The following is a 19428-nucleotide window of genomic DNA, read 5'->3' as shown; positions in this document are numbered from 1 at the left end:
TGTTGAAAAAGGACATCTAGAACCTCGCCTTGCCACATCCCAAAATGCCCTGACCCGTCAAAAATTTCTACCGCAAATTTCGCATTTGACACAATTCTTGTCATAAGCGAAAATGCCAATGATGACGTATTGTTGACACTTGATGTAGATTCTTCTTGTTTATTGTCTCCCATATTTGACACACATATTATTTAATAGTTGACGACACAAATCAAGATTATTTCCTTTCTGATGTAGAAGATCAGACTAAACTGCAACCACAGAGCATACTCAGACAAAACCTTGACTCAGTTACCAAGATAAATCTTTTCTGATGTGGAAGATCAGACTATGCTGCAACCACAGAGCATACTTAGACAGTACCTTGGCTCTGATACCAATTGTTGCGGAAGCCAAATGTATATAGTTTGAATAAGTCACAACTACTATACCAAAAATTATGACAGCCACCAAATAATAAATAAGACAATAAAACAACAATAAAGGGAAAACCAGAATTTACGAGGTTCGGCTAATTTTGCCTACTCCTTGGACACAACCAATATTTTATTCCACTCCAAAAATACAAGTGAAATAATACTAAAGAGAGAAGATACAAATGCCTTAAACAGATGAGAAGACAAATGAGAGGTCTATTTAAATCCTAAACATTAGGCCTTCTTTTATAGAGGGAAAATCCCCCAAACTCAAGAGCCCACCGATGTGGGACAAAGAATTTGTCAAACTTCAACACATAAGACATAATCCAAATTAATTGCGTACGAAGAAGTTGAGGGTAGCAAAAGGTATAGCCTTGTTCAACCCTCTATATAAACTAGAACATTTTCAGCTCTTTTATTCACAACAAGCTGCTCTCTAAAGAAATAATTAAAAGAGAGAAAAAAGAAAGAATTAGAGAGCAAATTAAGATGGAAGTAATGCAGGTACTTCACATGAACAATGGAGAAGGAGAGACTAGCTATGCCAAAAACTCCAATATCCAGGTTTTATATCTTCATCAAATGATTAAAACAGTTGAAATGTATTTACTTTCCTGATATATACTTCCCTTAATTTAGTTCATATATCAATTATATTTTCCGGTGAAAAAGATTTTTCTTATATTATTATATTGGTTTCCTTGGGCGACACAATATTTGTTTGTCTAACTATATCTATCAAGGTGGCCACATGAAGATTTATCAAGGTGTTTGTGGATCGAATCAATAGAACTAATAATAAAATAAAGAGGTATCAAAGAAAATATTTAAAAAAACTTAAGAAAGTTAATTAAATATTATCTTAGGAAAGAAGACCTTTTTCTCAAGAGTGAAAGAAAAAGCTACCAACTTGGCCTACTTTCTAAGCTATATGGAGTAATATATTACTATCTTTTATCTCTAATCTCTAAAGTTGGATAATTGGCTTGAGAGGTGAATTTTTTTGCTTTTCCCCTGTGTCCGTTATTCATATTGGGACCCGATTACTCTACCTCAACCATTGTTGGTCCTGATTTGATTATTTAAGGAAGCTGATCCAGTTGAAAACTCTTCTTTTAAGCGGTTCTTAAAATCTAATCAAATTCTAGTACTCATCCCAAAAAATTTCATTTAAATATTAGACCAGTGTTATTGAAATTTGGTTTAATGAATTTGTAGAGGAAAATAATATCAGCAACAAATTCAAGGCTTAAAGAAGCAGTGATAAGCATCTTGTGCAAGAACAAAAAAATTCCAGAAAGCATTGGCATTGCTGATTTAGGTTGTTCCTCGGGGCCGAACACTTTGATGGTCGTCACAGAAGTTATAAATATCATGGACGCAACGTGTCGAAAATCGGGCAGCTCATTGCCGGAGTTGAGAATTTCTCTGAATGATCTTCCGGGGAATGATTTCAATGATCTATTTAGGTCTTTGCCAGAATTCTATCGCAAAGTAAAGGAAGAGAAAGGTTCAGAAAATTGCTATGTTGCTGGGGTGCCTGGTTCATTTTATGGAAGGCTTTTTCCACTAAAAAGCATGCACTTTTTTCACTCTTCCTCTAGTCTCCATTGGCTCTCTCAGGTCAGTACAGTGAATTTTCACGTACTCTATTTCAGTTTATGTGTATTATTATTCGAGTTGTTAAGTAGATTTTTCTTTAACTATGTTTTTCTTAAATATTTTATATTTATTAGAAAGTTTTAAGAAAGTTAGCTCTTTATTTAATTTGTTTATCTCGTCCGCCTTTCTTTCTTTTCTTCATTTTACATGGTACAAAAGAAGAAAAAAAATTGATCTTGTACCCAAAGTGCGGTACACTTACACTCACACCAATCCAAACTCCCTATCATCATTAAAAAACTGTTACCCCATTTGTTTGATTTGTCGGTCCCTGTCAGACATACTGAACAACCTGGCAAAGGTTATTAGCTTACGTAACCAACTTCTCATACCAAGGCAAGATCCAACCTCATAAACTGGAATGGAAGGGTATCTCTTTTAAAATCACACTGAGTTTGTTGTTGTAGTACTGAAATTTACACTATATGTCACCAAAAAAGCAAAATTAACAAAAAGAAAGTAATAGAGATCTACTCTACCTACTAGTAGGTAGATGACCATTCTTGTCATGAGATGTTTAATATTTGTCCTTTTTCAATGACTTTACGGTATGAGTATTCTGTCATTAATTTATTATGTACCTTTTTTTGTCATAAGAATATAGTTCAATCGAATTCAATAACACATGTCAAGCTCATTTTTTCAAATGTAAAAATAATGAAACAGGTTCCACTTGGTTTGGGTACTGAAGCAAGGACAGCCCTAAACAAAGGGAAATTATACATATCAAATACAAGTCCAAGTGAAGTAATCACTAAATACATGTCACAGTTTCAAAATGACTTCTCCTTATTTCTTCAATCACGTTCGCCGGAGATGGTTCCCGGCGGGCGGATGTTGTTGTCGTTAATGGGGAGGAGCTCTATTGATCCCACGGCGGAAGACGGTTGCTACTACCAATGGGAGCTCCTTGCCCATGCACTCTCTATTTTGGTCTCTAAGGTTACTTGCTTAAACTTATCTTTTCATCTTTTTGTATTTGGATGCTAATTTATAACAACAACAACATACCCGGTGAAATACTTATTTCTGTTTTTTTTTTAAAAAAGAAGTCAAAATTCGATATGATCAGTTTTTTTCGATTTTTCCTAGAGTTAAAACCAGTGTCGCATATTTACTACTCATATTGTCCAGGATACACCTACAACTTTTAACTAAGATAGTACGTTGAAAGGTGTCTTTTAAATAAATAAAAAAGCACAGTCGAGGCCGTTAGTTATTGGTAAATTCTGATTTTGGTTCTTATGACATATAATGAAGTAAACCTTATTAAAATGTGTTTTTATTCCATTTATGTTAAAGAAGTTGTATTTAGACTTTTTTAGAAATGTATTACCCTCAAATTTGGAGTTATTATAAAAATAGCCCTAACAAATGCTGTAACAATTATTAATTCATTAAATTTATGAAAAATCAAAATAGAGAGTTTGATATTTCATATTTTAACTAATTGAAAATTAAATATGCTTACTTAGATATTATAAGGACTAGAATAAGAATTTGTCTATATTTGAGGGAGTAAAAGAGCAAATTTCCCAAAAATTACTCATTATAAGTCGTATATCCAATTTTATGGCACACATACTTATAATTTTATATTTAGGAGTCTATACTAGTACTATCGCCATTTTTGTATTGTTAGATTTGGGACCATATTTATTAATAACTATTTATTCATACCACCTTTTTGAGTGAAGCTTACCCTCACACAAAATTTCTCTTCCCTAAACATAGTAATTCATCTATGCAGGGGTTAGTAGAAGAGGAGAAAGTAGACTCCTTTAATGCACCATACTATGCACCATGCCCTGAGGAAGTGACAATCGCAGTAGAAAAAGAAGGTTCATTTGTGATTAATCGTCTCGAGGCTTTTGAGGTTGAGTGGGACGCCAGTATTTCTTTAAATTCTACACTATGCGATAGCGATGACAAAAATGGCCAATTGTGTATGAAATCAGCATCAAGTGGCCAGCAAGTTGCTAAAACAATTAGGGCTGTGGTTGAATCAATGGTGGGGTCTCATTTTGGAAATGAAATTATGGATGACTTGTTTAAAGTGTATAGTGATCTTGTGGATGATTACATTTACAAGAATAGAGCCGTTTACATCAATTTAGTTGTTTCTCTTACACGCAAAGGATAATGTTCTAGACATCTAGTAGCAAAACAAAATGATCAATATGTAAACTCCACATGTCAATAAGGGGTTGGATCATTTTCTTTTTTTTCTTTCTTTCACGAATGTCAATTGAAACAAAATGTATCAAGTAGTACATTATTGTAACACAATAAAAATTCATCCTTGTTCGATATTTACACAAAACTAATAAATATTTATATTTGTAAGCACGTAATTTTTGACCCCTCATGTTTCCAAGACACTCCAGTATTTTATACATATCTACTTGAGTTTATATTAATTTTTCTAGGATTTTAATATATATAGTATTTTATTTTGTTGTTTAATATTTTTAAAAATAAAAAAATATAAAAATAGTTTCACTTTTGATAACTAATTTTATTAGTAGTTTATCCTAGTTAATTAAGAGTGATTTTGTATTTTTATAAATGAACTTTATATTATATTAGAAGGGAAAAATTAGTATTTTTGGGCTAATTAATGTTCAGATTTTATGATGAATCGCCCCAAAGAGAGGCCCAATTTCGGAATTTTTAGCCCAACACTATTTAATCCATCAGCAATTACCCAATCACATTTAATCCAACACCTTTGACCCGACGCCTAGCACCTAACCCGCGACCCGCCCCATTTTCAATTGCAAAATCTTGGCATCCATCCACTTAGATCCAACGTCCCCTGTTATTTGCCCATACCAAATATAATAATCCTCATTATAATTTTTTAAAACGCAACCTTAAAAATTCCTAAGAGCAGCTGCAGCCCACCCCTTCCTCTCTTACCCTTTGCCGCCGCCTCCGATTTCTCACCGTGAACACTAGTAGAACGAAAGACCTCCCAAAGGCGTTCTGAAAGGAAAGTGAGATAAGGAGTTTTAAGAAAAATCCAAGAAGAACTCTAGGTCTTATTTTTTCCCTTCTGGAATTCCAAGGCAAAATACCAAAACAGAAAAGATTTTGATTCTTGTTCTAGTTTTCTTCCTGAAGATACAAAAAGTAATAAAAAGATTTTTCTAATTTTGATTTAGTTTCTTATTTGGATCCAAAAGAAAAATTACCAAAATATACTGGTTTCTTACTGCCATTGATTTCGAAAAAGAAGCTAAGAATCATTCAAATAGAGTTGAGTTGAAATGTTTCGGGTCTGTTCAGATTTTCTGATATGAGCGTTGAGCTCAGATTTGTTTGCGGCTTCGTCAAGGTTGTCGTGTCCCAGGTTTCTGGTCCTAAACATTTTCTGATTCAAAGAGCTTTCGCTTCTGAGGTGATCGAGTATTCCGATCTAAGCGGAGAGGGTCGGTTTATCGTCGGCGTGAGGTTTTGTTCGAGGCTTTGTCGTGTTCGTGTCCCCGTTGGTATCTTTGGTCGCTGCTCAATTTTTTCGGCCGGATTCTCGTTGCTTTTCAACTAAACAGAACTGTAAACTCAGAGTTCTATTAATCGGAAAGAAATCCGCTCACTAAGGTCCATTTCTTATATCTGTTTTATTTCATCTCATTATATTAGTTGATGAATTGTGTTAATTGTTTGTGGTTCTTATATCCTTTGTTTAGTTAATTTAGTTTGCTTGATCAGTTCATTACCTTGAGTTCATGATAAACTTGGAAGAATACTTTAACTCATTAGGTGGACAACTGAAACGAAAAATAGATATTATTCATTGTTGAATTCAATGGGTCGTTGGGGTAATAATTTTGAATTAACTGAAATAAACCAAATTAATTGAAAGACAAAGAATAATAAATGGTCTTGTGTTGTTGTTTCACTGCCTTTAAATTCATTTTATTTCCTTAAGTATCGCTAGTAGCATATTTAAGTCGATCACATCTGGGTAAGCAAATATTAGGTTTTTTATTTAGTTTTCTTTTTTGAAGTTAGAGGTTGACCCTTAGTTTGTTGTTTTATTTAGGGAATGCCCCGAGAAAGCATAGGATAGAACATTAGTACTTTTATTTTTATTTCTTCTTTTGTTTTTCTTTTATTTAGGTAGGGACAACCTCGAACCTTTTTGTATTTGTTTTCTTTGTATGTTTTACTTCAATTAAAATATTCTTAAAAGCCAATTTGATCAAGTATGTAACCGTACTATTTACGGGATTAGGGAATGCTTAATACCTTCTCCCCGAATCAAATGAATCCCCTTACTTTGAATCTCTGGTGCAAACTAGTTTTGGAGTCTAAAGGTGTTTTAAAAGGAAAAAATCATTCTTTAAAAAAATGGTGACTTGACACACCGAAACCAAATATCAAGTGGCGACTTTGAAAATCCTTTGAAATACAATACTTTGTCACTTTATCTTTTTCTAAGAGGGTTAAGAGTGAAAAAAAGGGTGTGATAGCTTTGGCGACTCTGCTGGGAGTTGCAGGTTCGAGCTGATACTTGATCTTGTTGGCTTTTTCGGATATTCAGTTGCGGTTTTATGTTCTTTATTTGCGTTGTTTGATTTTTATTTTGTTTATTTTATTTTATTATTTGCTAGTTGTTTATGTGTTTACAGTTTTCCTTTATGTGTTACTGCTTTATAATTGTCATCATATGCATTACCTGGTCAATTGTTTCTGCAACAAGTTTCGTAGTATGCATCACGTACACAAACTCTTTGTTGAGTCACCCTTATTTTGGGAGGGGGGAAGGGGGCGTAGGATGTATGAAGTGGGTGGAATGCTTGAGCAGCCACCATCGACCATATGCTCCCCCGAATTGCCTTGTTATTGAACCCCAAACATAGGTCAGCCTTTAGGTCACGACTATGTGCATCATATTATTATCACCTAGCATGGCCCGTTCCTAGGTACTGTGTTCCTTTGTAGGAAGACTGTCCAAATTGTGTCGAATGGGCCCACGGTCCAAAAGGACATTCAATCATCCTATGTGCTAAATGTTGCATCTTTGAAGGTAGAAAGATCATTTGGCGGACTGATGTTTGGGAAAAAAGGGTGAAAAAATGAAGTAAGAGAGAATATTGAGGGCTTTATCACTTTTAATTTTCTTGTCCAATTTTCTAAATATATTAAAAAATGATTTTACACTTTCTTACCTTTTTTCAACAACAACAATGACCCAGTATAATCTCACAAGTGGGGTCTAGGGAGAGTAATGTGTACGCAGACCTTACCTCTACCCCGAAGGGTAGAGAGACTGTTTCCAATAGACCTTTGATTTAAGAAGACAAAAAGATGAAAAGAGAAAATATATCAGTACCATCAATAAAAACCATGGAAATAATAAAGACATCACAAAAACTAGTTAATAAATAAAAAACAGAAATATTAACCAGTAAATAACGAAAGAGTAGTAAAAATACATCACTGACCACTAGCAGTCTAAGACTAATTCCTATCAGCCTAGCCTCACACTGGTAGACTAAATGAAACTCAACTACCTCCTAACCTACAACCTTAATGCTCGACCTCCACAGCTTCCTATCGAGTGCCATGTCCTCGGAGATCTGAAGTCTCGCCATATCCCGCCTAATCACCTCTCTCCAATACTTCTTAGGCTGCACTCTACCTCTTCTCGTACTCACCAATGCCAACCGTTCATACCTCTTTACCAGTGCATCCAAGCTCCTCCTCTGAACGTGCCCGGACCATCTGAGCCTCGCTTCCCCCATCTTGTCATCAATAGGAGCCATGCCCACCATCTCCCGAATAACTTCACTCCTAGTCTTATCCATCCTAGTGTGCCCGCACATCAACATCAACATCCTCATTTCTGCTACTCTCATCTTCTGGGTATATGAGTTTTTAATTGGCCAACACTCAGTCTCATACATCATGGCCGACCTAACCACCGTTTTATCAAACTTACCTTTGAGTAGCGAAGACACTTTCTTGTCACACAGGACTCCAGATGCTAACCTCCATTACATCCATCCCAATCCAATACGATGTGTGACATCCTCGTCGATCTCCTCATCCCCTAGATAGTTGACCCAAGGTACTTGAAACTGCCTCTCTTAGGAAAGACCTGCGATCCAAGCCTGGCGTCCATGCCTGCTTCCTTTGGCTCGGTACTGAACTTGCACTCAAGATACTCCATCTTCGTCCTGCTCAACTTGAAACCCTTAGACTCAAGGATCTGTCTCCAAACCTCTAGTCTCTCGTTAACACCACTCCGTGTTTCATCAATCAGAACAATGTCATCAGCGAATAACATACACTATGGCACTTCTCCTTGAACGTGGTGTGTCAGTGTGTCCATCACCAGAGCAAATAAGAAAGGGCTGAGCGGAGATCCTTGGTGTAACCCCATAATAACCGAAAAATGCTCAGAGTCGCCTCCCACTGTCCTAACCCGAGTCTTAGCTCCATCATACATGTCCTTAGTCGCCCTAATATAAGAAACCGACACACTTTTAGCCTCTAAGAATCTCCAAAGAAACTCCCTAGGAACCTTGTCATATGCTTTCTCCAGATCAAAAAACACCATGTGCAAATCCTTCTCCCTATCTCTATACTGTTCCACCAACCTCCTAATAAGGTGGTTAGTTTCCATAGTAGAACGACCCAACATGAACCCGAACTGGTTATCTGTTACAGACACCGTCCTCCTCACCCTCGCTTTTACTACTCTTTCCCAAAATTTCATGGTATGACTCAATAATTTGATACCCTTATAGTTTTTGCTACTCTGGATGTAACCTTTGTTCTTGTACAACAAAACCATCGTACTCCACCTCCACTAGTCCAACATATTCTTCGTCCTAAAAATAAATTAAACAACCTAGTCAACCACTCCAAGCCTAACCACCGTTCTATAAAACTTACCTTTGAGTAGCGAAGACACTTTCTTGTCACACAGGACTCCAGATGCTAACCTCCATTACATCCATCCCAATTCAATACGATGTGTGACATCCTCGTCGATCTCCCCATCCCCTAGATAGTTGACCCAAGGTACTTGAAACTGCCTCTCTTAGGAAAGACCTGCGATCCAAGCCTGCTTCCTTTGGCTCGGTACTGAACTTGCACTCAAGATACTCCATCTTCGTCCTGCTCAACTTGAAACCCTTAGACTCAAGGATCTGTCTCCAAACCTCTAGTCTCTCGTTAACACCACTCCGTGTTTCATCAATCAGAACAATGTCATCAGTGAATAACATACACCATGACACTTCTCCTTGAACATGGTGTGTTAGTGTGTCCATCACCAGAGCAAATAAGAAAGGGCTGAGCGGAGATCCTTGGTGTAACCCCATAATAACCGAAAAATGCTCAGAGTCGCCTCCCACTGTCCTAACCTGGGTCTTAGCTCCATCATACATGTCCTTAGTCGCCCTAATGTAAGAAACCGACACACTTTTAGCCTCTAAGAATCTCCAAAGAAACTCCCTAGGAACCTTGTCATATGCTTTCTCCAGATCAAAAAACACCATGTGCAAATCCTTCTCCCTATCTCTATACTGTTCCACCAACCTCCTAATAAGGTGGTTAGTTTCCATAGTAGAACGACCCAACATGAACCCGGACTGGTTATCTGATACAGACACCGTCCTCCTCACCCTCGCTTTTACTACTCTCTCCCAAAATTTCATGGTATGACTCAATAATTTGATACCCTTATAGTTTTTGCTACTCTGGATGTAACCTTTGTTCTTGTACAACAAAACCATCGTACTCCACCTCCACTAGTCCAACATATTCTTCGTCCTAAAAATAAATTAAACAACCTAGTCAACCACTCCAATCCTAACCACCGTTCTATAAAACTTACCTTTGAGAAGCGAAGACACTTTTTTGTCACACAGGACTCCAGATGCTAACCTCCATTACATCCATCCCAATTCAATACGATGTGTGGCATCCTCGTCGATCTCCCCATCCCCTAGATAGTTGACCCAAGGTACTTGAAACTGCCTCTCTTAGGAAAAACCTGCGATCCAAGCCTGACGTCCATGCCTGCTTCCTTCGGCTCGGTACTGAACTTGCACTCACGATACTCCATCTTCGTCCTACTCAACTTGAAACCCTTAGACTCAAGGGTCTGTCTCCAAACCTCTAGTCTCTCGTTAACACCACTCCGTGTTTCATCAATCAGAACAATGTCATCAGTGAATAACATACACCATGACACTTCTCCTTGAACATGGTGTGTTAGTGTGTCCATCACCAGAGCAAATAAGAAAGAGCTGAGCGGAGATCCTTGGTGTAACCCCATAATAACCGAAAAATGCTCAGAGTCGCCTCCCACTGTCCTAACCTGGGTCTTAGCTCCATCATACATGTCCTTAGTCGCCCTAATGTAAGAAACCGACACACTTTTAGCCTCTAAGAATCTCCAAAGAAACTCCCTAGGAACCTTGTCATATGCTTTCTCCAGATCAAAAAACACCATGTGCAAATCCTTCTCCCTATCTCTATACTGTTCCACCAACCTCCTAATAAGGTGGTTAGTTTCCATAGTAGAACGACCCAACATGAACCCGAACTGGTTATCTGATACAGACACCGTCCTCCTCACCTTCGCTTTTACTACTCTCTCCCAAAATTTCATGGTATGACTCAATAATTTGATACCCTTATAGTTTTTGCTACTCTGGATGTAACCTTTGTTCTTGTACAACAAAACCATCGTACTCCACCTCCACTAGTCCAATATATTCTTCGTCCTAAAAATAAATTAAACAACCTAGTCAACCACTCCAAGCCTGCTCTACCCACACACTTCCAAAATTCAACCGGAATCTCATCAGGCCCGGTTGCTCTGCCCCTGCTCATCTTACGCATAACCCCCATGACCTCCCCAACCTTGAAGTGCCTACAGTATCCAAAATTGCGGAGGCTCTCGGAATGCCCCAACTCGCCTAGCACAATATCCTAATCCCTAACTTCATTTAGAAGTTTATGAAAGTAAGTCTGCCGTCTCCGATTAACCTGGGCCTCTCCCATAAATACTCTACCATCATTTTCTTTGATGCACCTCACTTGGTCCAAATCCCGGGACTTCCTCTCTCTCTCCTTGGCCAGCCTGAATAATCTTTTCTTCTCGCCTTTGGTCCCTAGTTCCTCATACGGACAACTAAAATCTGCAGTCTTAGCCTCCGTGACCGCTAGTTTCCCCTCCTTCCTAGCTACCTTATACCTCTCCCTGTTCGCAATCCTCTCTACCTCGCATGTACTCCCAACTAGCTTCAGGTACACTGCCTTCTTCATTTCCACTATACCTTGAACCACTTCATTCCACCATCAGTTGCCTTTGTGCCTGCCAGCGTAACCCTTTGAGACTCCCAAGACCTCTCTCACTGCCTTTCATATGTAATATGCCATCATCGACCACATAACGCTCCTGTCCCCATTACTCCTCCAAGCTCCCAGAATCGATAACCTCCCTTTCAACTCCTGATCTTTATCCTTAGTCAAGGCTCCCCACCTGATCCTCGGTCGACCTCGTGCAATCCTCTTCTTCCTTTTCATTATAATACTGACGTCCTTCCCTAAGAGCCTATGTTGCATCGTGAGGTCTCACCCGGGATAACCTTGCAATCCTTACACAACCCTATGTCGCACCTCCTAAGGAGAAGATAGTCAATTTGAGTCTTCACCACCATACTCTGAAAAGTAAACAAATGCTCCTCCCTCTTTGGAAAACTAAAGTTAGCAATCACTAGCTCAAATGCCTTTGCGAAATCTAGCAACAAAGTACCTCCTTCATTCTTATCCCAAAACCGAAGCCATTAGGCACCTCACCATAGCCGCATGCAGTCGACCCAATATGACCATTGAAATCCCCTCATATAAATAACCTCTCAACAAGCGGAATACTACGCCCAATCTCATCCAACCTCTCCCAGAAGCGCCTCTTGACCTCCTCATCCAATCCCGCTTGCGGTGCATACACACTCACGACATTTAGGGTGCACTCTCCAACCACCAACTTAATAGACATTATCCTATCATTCACTCGCCTAACCTCTACCACAGACTCTCTAAGTTCCCCATCCACCAGAATGCCTACACCATTCTTACCTTTATGGACTCCAGAGTACCACAACTTGTAATCGTCTGTATTCCTCGCCCTCGATCCTACCCATTGAGTCTCTTGGACATACTTTATATTGACCTTCCTCTTCTGTAGGATCTTCGCTAGCTCTATAGGCTTACCCGTCAATGTACCTATGTTCCATGACCCAATTCTCAACCTATAGGCACCCTTGTGCCCATTACCTCCCATCACACCCCCTGACCCCTCCCCCACCCCCTGCCCTACCCCCTGGCCTCCCCGAGGACATGACCTTACTCTACCATCTCGGACTACAACCACTATACCTACAATAGACTAAGGAGAATCACTCACTCGCACTAGGCAAACGAACCAGACAAGGATAAAACAAGTTGCAGCTAATAGAATGCTTAACACTAATGCAAACTAAGAAAGGCGACAATTTAACTAGCACAAGGGGAAGAATAATAGGAAAGTGGTAGGTACCAACTCCCGAGAATAGAATCTGGAAGTTGTCTTAGTTTACACGATGATGTCGCGACACCTGGCTCGTTCACATCCAACTTCCATCGTCCCTTACTGCTACTCGCCCTAGTAGGGACTCATATATTTTCATGCTTGTTCCTCTTTCGTTTCCAATAGCCACCACGTACTACCTGAAAGACACAACAAACCCAAGACCGAAAAATAGGGATATTTTCCAATAACCCAAGACTTGATTCTCGTCTTTTGGGGCGAGATACGTAAGCAACCCACATAGGGTCCGTCTTCCTAGTGAGTCTCAAGTTCTTGGCTTCGGAGGTCGTAGCCAAATCTTGCACGTTTATCCATATTTGTCATATCGGCCGTTTTTGCGAAATAGGGATATTTTTGCAAAAGTAGCTTGTTAACCCATGTCATAGAGCCCTAAATCAACAATAAGGTGTCCTCTTAGTTTTAGGTCTATTCCGTTTGAATTTGCACGCTTAGCCATTTTTGACCACATAGGCCATTTCTGCAATGGGGTCATTTTTTGCAAAGTAATTTTGAGGACTATGTTGGGAGTTTGAGGCCATGTAGGCCTTAGTAAGGTATCTGTGTGACTTTGTGGTCACCTTTGTTGTGTTTGCACTTCTAGCCACCTTTTGGCCATGTAGCCATTTTGCAAAAATAGCTTCAATAATGTTGTTATTGTTTCACATAGTGTCCTGAGTCACTAACTCTATTTGTTCTTATTCTTCTAATTCAGGTATGGGTCCACTTACCCCATAACCTTCATAGCTAGGATCGTTGCATTCAAGAGCTTCTTAAGGAGACTTTTATGTTTCGAGTCTGTTTTTATGTTTGTCTTTTACTTTGTAGTCTTGTCCAGTGGTATTGAGTCTTTTAGGTGATGTCAGAGTCTGTCATAATCTAGTTGAGATTGTCGAGTCTTTTTATAGAACTTCCTTTTGTATTTGAAAAACCAAAAAAATATTATAAATAATTTTTTTTTATTTTTAGTTTATTTTGTCCATTACTTTTCCAGAACTACGCTTGGTCTGATTCATGTGGAACATGATACGTAGACAACCTACATTGGAATCGATCGAATCATTTTTAATATTAAAAGAAAAAAAGATGAAGTTGTGGGATGTGAGAAATGAGAGGAAAGAAAAGACTAATAATAAGAAAGAAAAAGAAACGGAAGAAAATGAAAAACCAAGGAGCGCAAGAAAAAAAATAAAGAGGAAAAGGGGCAAGAAGAGTGAACTTGGGATGATGCCAATACGACCTTCGTACCCTCGAAATCATTTTAGATCTGATAACTGTGACTAGGTATATTGCTCATAATGTGAGATTATCTTATGTTAAATGCCTTAACACTAACGTGATGACTTCATTTTGTTCCTCTTTGTTATGTTCATTATAGTAGAAGGGTGGTTGGTTTGTGGTTCTTAAACTGGGAACTCTTTCCTTCAATATAACATCGAAAGGCAATGACAGAGGACAACAGAATTGAGTTGGTTGATACTGGTGCCCGCCCAAAAGCAATTGTTTCAACGAGACACTATGTTGGTTGAAGAGATGAGGATGTTAAGACAACACATGACAGACATGTATGAGGCTTGGATGACTGGTAAGACATCACCCCCGCTACCGCCTAGCTTCCTAGATGCCACCTTCACCTAAGCTCCGGTCATAGTGTCAGATGATCCACCATATTCTCCAACTTTTTCCCGCTTATCATATCCTTCCCAACCTTCCTAGTAGCTCCATCATTCGTCCTCCAACTACATTTCTCGAAAATAGCCTTCCTGTCATATCCACTACCTCCACCATCATAACTTCTCAACAACCTTTCCCTCTGTCACGACCCAGAATTCCCACCGTCGGGACCATGATGACGTCTAACATTTTACTTGCTAGGCAAGCCAACATTAAATCATTCTATCCATTTTTAACAGTTCAATATTAGTTAATGAGAAAAGAACCAAGACTACTGCAATGATCCAAAGTAATAATGCAAAAGTTAAAATAGCCAAACGTTTAATACATCCCTGAACCCGGTGTCACAAGTGCACGAGCTGCTAGAATAATACACATAAGGGACTAAAATAACATAAAGTTGTTTGAAAAGAAGGTACACAACTAAATAAAAAGAAGATAAAGGAACTCCAGGAGTTGCGGGCGCTGAGCAGTTGTACCTCAAGTCTTTGTACGATGTCCAATTCGAGCTCACTGATAACCGCTGCTAGGATCGACTCCAAAATCTGCACAAGAAGTGTGGAGTGTAGTATGAGTACAACCAACCCCATGTACTTTGTAAGTGCCGATCCTAACCTCGACGAAGTAGTGACGAGGCTAAGGCAGGTCATCTACACTACAACCTATACGCATTATATAATAATGACAAAAAATGGAAATACAGAACAAAATAAAACAATCAACTGAAAATAATAGCTACAACGTCAAGAAATAAGCCAGTGTCATCCAGAATTACCAATCCTTAGCATTTCAAATGAGAACACTGAAAACCAACACAACTCATGAAATATAAACACATAGGTTGTTGCGGCGTGCAACCCGATCCCACCGTACAACACAGAATCCTCACTTATTTCACCGTAATAACATCAATAACAAAGATAATATATAATTGTTATGGCGCGCAACTCGATCTCACCATATATCAATATCAGTATCATAATTCACCCTTATTTCACCATATCAATCTACCCTTATTCCACTTGTTGCGGCGTGCAACCCGATCCCACCGTATAGTACAAATTCACTCTTATTCCACCATATCAATCTACCCCTATTCCACATGTTGTGGCATTCAACTCGATCCCACCATATCAGTACCAAAAACTCAATGTGCATAGTCAAATTAACAATTCAAACCACGGAAACCTTTACGATCAATAAATAATTTGGCGGCGTATAAGTACTCGTCACCTCGTATATACGCCGCTCACATGAAATTCACTTAGCACTTAGTCCGAGGGTTCCTAATTCCCTCAAGTCAAGGTTAAACTCAACACTTACCTCGGTCCAAAGACCACTCAAAGCTCAACCACAACTTTGCCATTCAAGCAATCCTCCGAACTAACAATATCTAGCAAATTACCAACCAAACGATTCAAAATAAGCCTTAGAAATTACCCACGATCAAAAGTTTCAATTTAGGTCATTATTGAAAAAGTCAATTACCGGGATCGCTTGGTCCAAACCCGAAATTTGGACAAAACCCCGATTACTCATTCGCCCCCGAGTCCGGTTATGTAATTCTAAATCCCCATTTTGCAAAAATCCCTAATTCTTCCCACACTCCCAATTTCCACCATGAAAACACAAGATCTTAGGTTGAAATCTTAGGAAATGTAGTGAAAGATTGAAAGAAAATGGATTAGAATCACTTACCAATAATTTGGGGAAGAAGGGTGCTTGGGAAAATCGCCTCTAGGGTTTTCTTGTTTTGAAAATTTGAAGAATAAACAAAAATCTTGTTTTTCCCTTCTTTTACCTAGCTGCAGTTATCGCAATTATGATACAAAGTTCGCAATAGCGATGATCGCAATTGTGATCAATTCCTCGCAAATGCAACGAATCTTTAAGCCAGTTGTCTTCCCAAATGCGACGCATATGTCGCAAATGCGATGCATATGTCACAAATGCAATCCAAGGTGTGAGCACGTGATTTTTGCCCTATGAGAATTACTCCCAAAAAATTCAAAATAAAATATGCGATGCATATGTCACAAAGCCAGTTGTGGATTTTTATAATATTTTCTGTCATTATTTGCATGAGTTCGTGCATGTTTGTATGTTTGCAATTACTTGTGATAAATATTATTTAAATTGGATTAGTATTTTAAGTCATTTTGGTTTTATAATTTGAGTTAGGATTTTTGGTTTTAATTTTGAAGACAATTTAGGAAGAAAAAGAATTAATAAAAGAAAAGGAAATCAAATTGGGCCAAACTCAATTTAACCACCAAAGCCCAAATCAAATACACCCCAAACCAGCCCAGACCCGTCTCCCCCAACCCGGTCCGTCTCCAACCTCAACCAAAATGACGTCGTTTGGACATGCTCTAATCTGGGCCGTTGAATCAGCCTGATCGAACGGTCCCAAACCTTTCCCACAACCCGACCCATTCCCATACCCGGACCACCCACTTAGCCACCAAACGACCCCATTTTCCCCTTGATCAATCTGGATCGTCGATCCCTTCTAATCCAACGGCCCCGGTTAATTCCCCATTTTAATATACCAAACACCCCCCACTCGTCTCTTTAGAGACCAAGAACATGCACTACCGCACGTCGCCCTTTTCTGCCCACCGAAAATCGCCTCACGGCGGTTTTGGTGGCCCAAACAACCCCAAATTAACACCAGTGATTCTCCTTAACCTCATTATCTCAAATCCTCAAACCGTTCCTTTCGAATCACGGTCGAAATCGTCGAATTTTTGATCGAAATTTGAACCCCGAACCCTAGTTTATCCAATCGACCCCAAATTGACACCCCATAACCTCCTTGACCTCCTCATACCCAATACATATCTGGTTTACCTCAAATTTGTCTAAAATAGGTCAAATTTCAAATCTTGAGTTGCGATTCTAAAAGTCAGAGTTAAAGACAAGAATTGTTGATGATTTCAGGGCCGATTTCGTCACAAAATGGTGTTAATCATTTGTTCTAACAAAGAACAAATGACTAACATCATTTGGCGATGAAGTCGGAAAAAATTCAAGTGCCAAATGAACCCGTTGAGTTGGTGAGTATCCAGTACTACTTCTTTTCTTCTCTTGTTATTATTCCACTTCTGCCCCGTCTTCTTCTCTTTTTAGGTTTGAATTAGGTTTAAAATTGTGAACTGTCCATTCGATTGTCTTTGGTGCATATTCATGTATGTCGTTATTTAATTTAATAGTGATTTTGATTTTTCAATCTAGTTAAAAGTTTTAGTCTTTTGTTTACTATAATTGTGGTACTTCGGAACTTAGGGGGGATGAATAACAGAAGCCTTGAGGGTAATTTGGGCAGGGAAACCTGTCAATAATTAATTAGAGGGCTTCTCAATAGTGGTAGGGTCTAAGAAATGCACTACTGAATTAATTATAAGCACTAAGTAGAGGAATGAATTAAAAAGGAAAAGAGGACTGGTAATGGCTAGCTTAATGCCCCTTTAGGAGCTGGAAATCAGAGAACATGGGGGATATAATTAAAAGGCTAAAAGATACAGGTGTAAAAGGGTATACAGTCTGGAAAGGGGGGAGGGGGGAGGAACAGAATTAAGAAAGGACTGAATACACCTTAAGAGGGGGACACTCACTGATTTATAAAGGGAGAAGAGAGTTGGAGAGCGAAAAAGATTGAAAGGAGAACATTCTGAGAAGGAAATAAGGAGAACAAATAGACCAAAAAGAGGGAGACTAAGAGAAAAATCCGAAAAAAAAATGAAGAAAAAATCTGAAAATAGCTGAAAATATTAGCACTGTTCCATTGAGTTTGAATTTGCTAATCTGAAATTTCTCTCCTTGAATCAATTTCTTAACTGTTTGGATTTAGAAATAGTTTGAGTTTCAGTCATTTATCTTGGATGTCGAGTTTGTTGGTTTTACTGTGAATCCGAAATTGGATCCTTGGTTGCATTTCACGATTTGAACTGATCTGTGGCACTCTTTCCTTGGATATGAACTCAATTCTGCTGTTGTTACTGCTGAAATCCTCACCCTTTCATTTCATATTTACTTCCAGGTATTTATCAATTCCATGGACACCACTTAAAAGTAGCTTGAAGCTTGGTTCTGAAATGTGAACAAATTGGATGATGGTTGCTATTGAATTCTCACTTCTGTTTCTTCCATTTCATGCATAATGTATATCATTTAGTTCGGAGATAGCTTGTTCGAGGTATATTTATGGTTGAATAGAGTATGAATAGGTTTATAATCACCTTATTGTTGGGTGCACTTGCTAAGTTCTATGTTCTAGAATTATCTTTGGTTTGCAACATAGAACAAGTTATGGCTTAGTTACTTGGATGTCATGGGGTTTGAATTGGTGTATATGTAAAAGGGGACTTTCAAGGACATTCATAATAGCTGTTGACTAATTGTTTCGTAATTTGTGTAATTATTCGATGGCATGAAATTCTAGTACATTTTATGGAGCTTAGATCTTTGAATCTGATAATTTCTCTGTTTCCCAAGATTATGGTTTGGGTTTGTTGCTGTCTTATTTTGTTCATAAAAGTTCAAAGAGTTTGTGATGAATCTGGAAATTACAGTTGTTAATGAGCGGATTGTTTAGGGTTTTAAGTGAGAATAAGGTTTGGTTTTGCTGAAATTTGCGAGAAATTAGATTAATAACTTTAACACCAGACTTTCTCCTCTAATCCAAGGCTCCTGCTTTCGTGCCTCTCCGAAATTTGATCTGCATTTGATGGCACGACTCAAAAGTTAGAATATCCAAACTCAAGCATTCATTTTATGATTTAGTATGCAACAAAACAGTGGTAGAACAATTACTTTGACCATCTGTGCCTTTTGATTTATGTCTCACATCTTGGAGGGGAATCCTAAAAATGTAGTTGGCAAGTAATCTATTAGCATTAACTACATGTGCTCATCTTTCTCGCACTTTTTAAGGAAATATGCAACCAGTCACAAACGGCTCCTAATAGGAACTATTAACTGCACCTATTTGCTGTATAATTGATATTCAGAACTCGGCCTTCCTAAGAATAACTAGCTAGAATAATGAACACTTGTGATTATGTACACGTTCACTTG

At 38.5% G+C, this 19428-nt stretch overlaps 1 protein-coding gene and 1 long non-coding RNA gene across 2 annotated transcripts; both read left to right on the top strand.

The window, feature by feature from the left end:
* Positions 1 to 850: 850 nt before the first annotated feature.
* On the top strand, positions 851 to 4403 carry LOC104246796 (probable jasmonic acid carboxyl methyltransferase 2). The gene is made up of 4 exons (XM_009802682.1): positions 851 to 983; positions 1638 to 2042; positions 2748 to 3023; positions 3832 to 4403. Exons 1-4 carry the CDS (start codon positions 909 to 911, stop codon positions 4222 to 4224), a joined length of 1149 nt encoding a protein of 382 aa, XP_009800984.1. The 5' UTR covers positions 851 to 908; the 3' UTR covers positions 4225 to 4403.
* A 532-nt stretch (positions 4404 to 4935) lies between these two features.
* Positions 4936 to 18811, top strand: LOC104246797 (uncharacterized). The gene is made up of 2 exons (XR_716056.2): positions 4936 to 5684; positions 18392 to 18811. It is a non-coding gene; the product is annotated as an uncharacterized lncRNA (long non-coding RNA).
* Positions 18812 to 19428: the final 617 nt, after the last annotated feature.

This window comes from Nicotiana sylvestris, chromosome 4 (genome assembly GCF_000393655.2).
Source record: "Nicotiana sylvestris chromosome 4, ASM39365v2, whole genome shotgun sequence".
NCBI lineage: Eukaryota > Viridiplantae > Streptophyta > Magnoliopsida > Solanales > Solanaceae > Nicotiana > Nicotiana sylvestris.
This window is presented reverse-complemented; position numbering and strand designations above follow the sequence as displayed.

Excerpts from the sequence above, each read along its gene's own strand:
- LOC104246796 (XM_009802682.1), top strand. The coding sequence starts at position 909 with ATGGAAGTAATGCAGGTACTTCACATGAACAATGGAGAAGGAGAGACT. Across the intron at positions 2,043-2,747 it reads GTCTCCATTGGCTCTCTCAG|GTTCCACTTGGTTTGGGTAC; the intron begins GTCAGTACAGTG and ends ATAATGAAACAG. Across the intron at positions 3,024-3,831 it reads TCTCTATTTTGGTCTCTAAG|GGGTTAGTAGAAGAGGAGAA; the intron begins GTTACTTGCTTA and ends TCATCTATGCAG.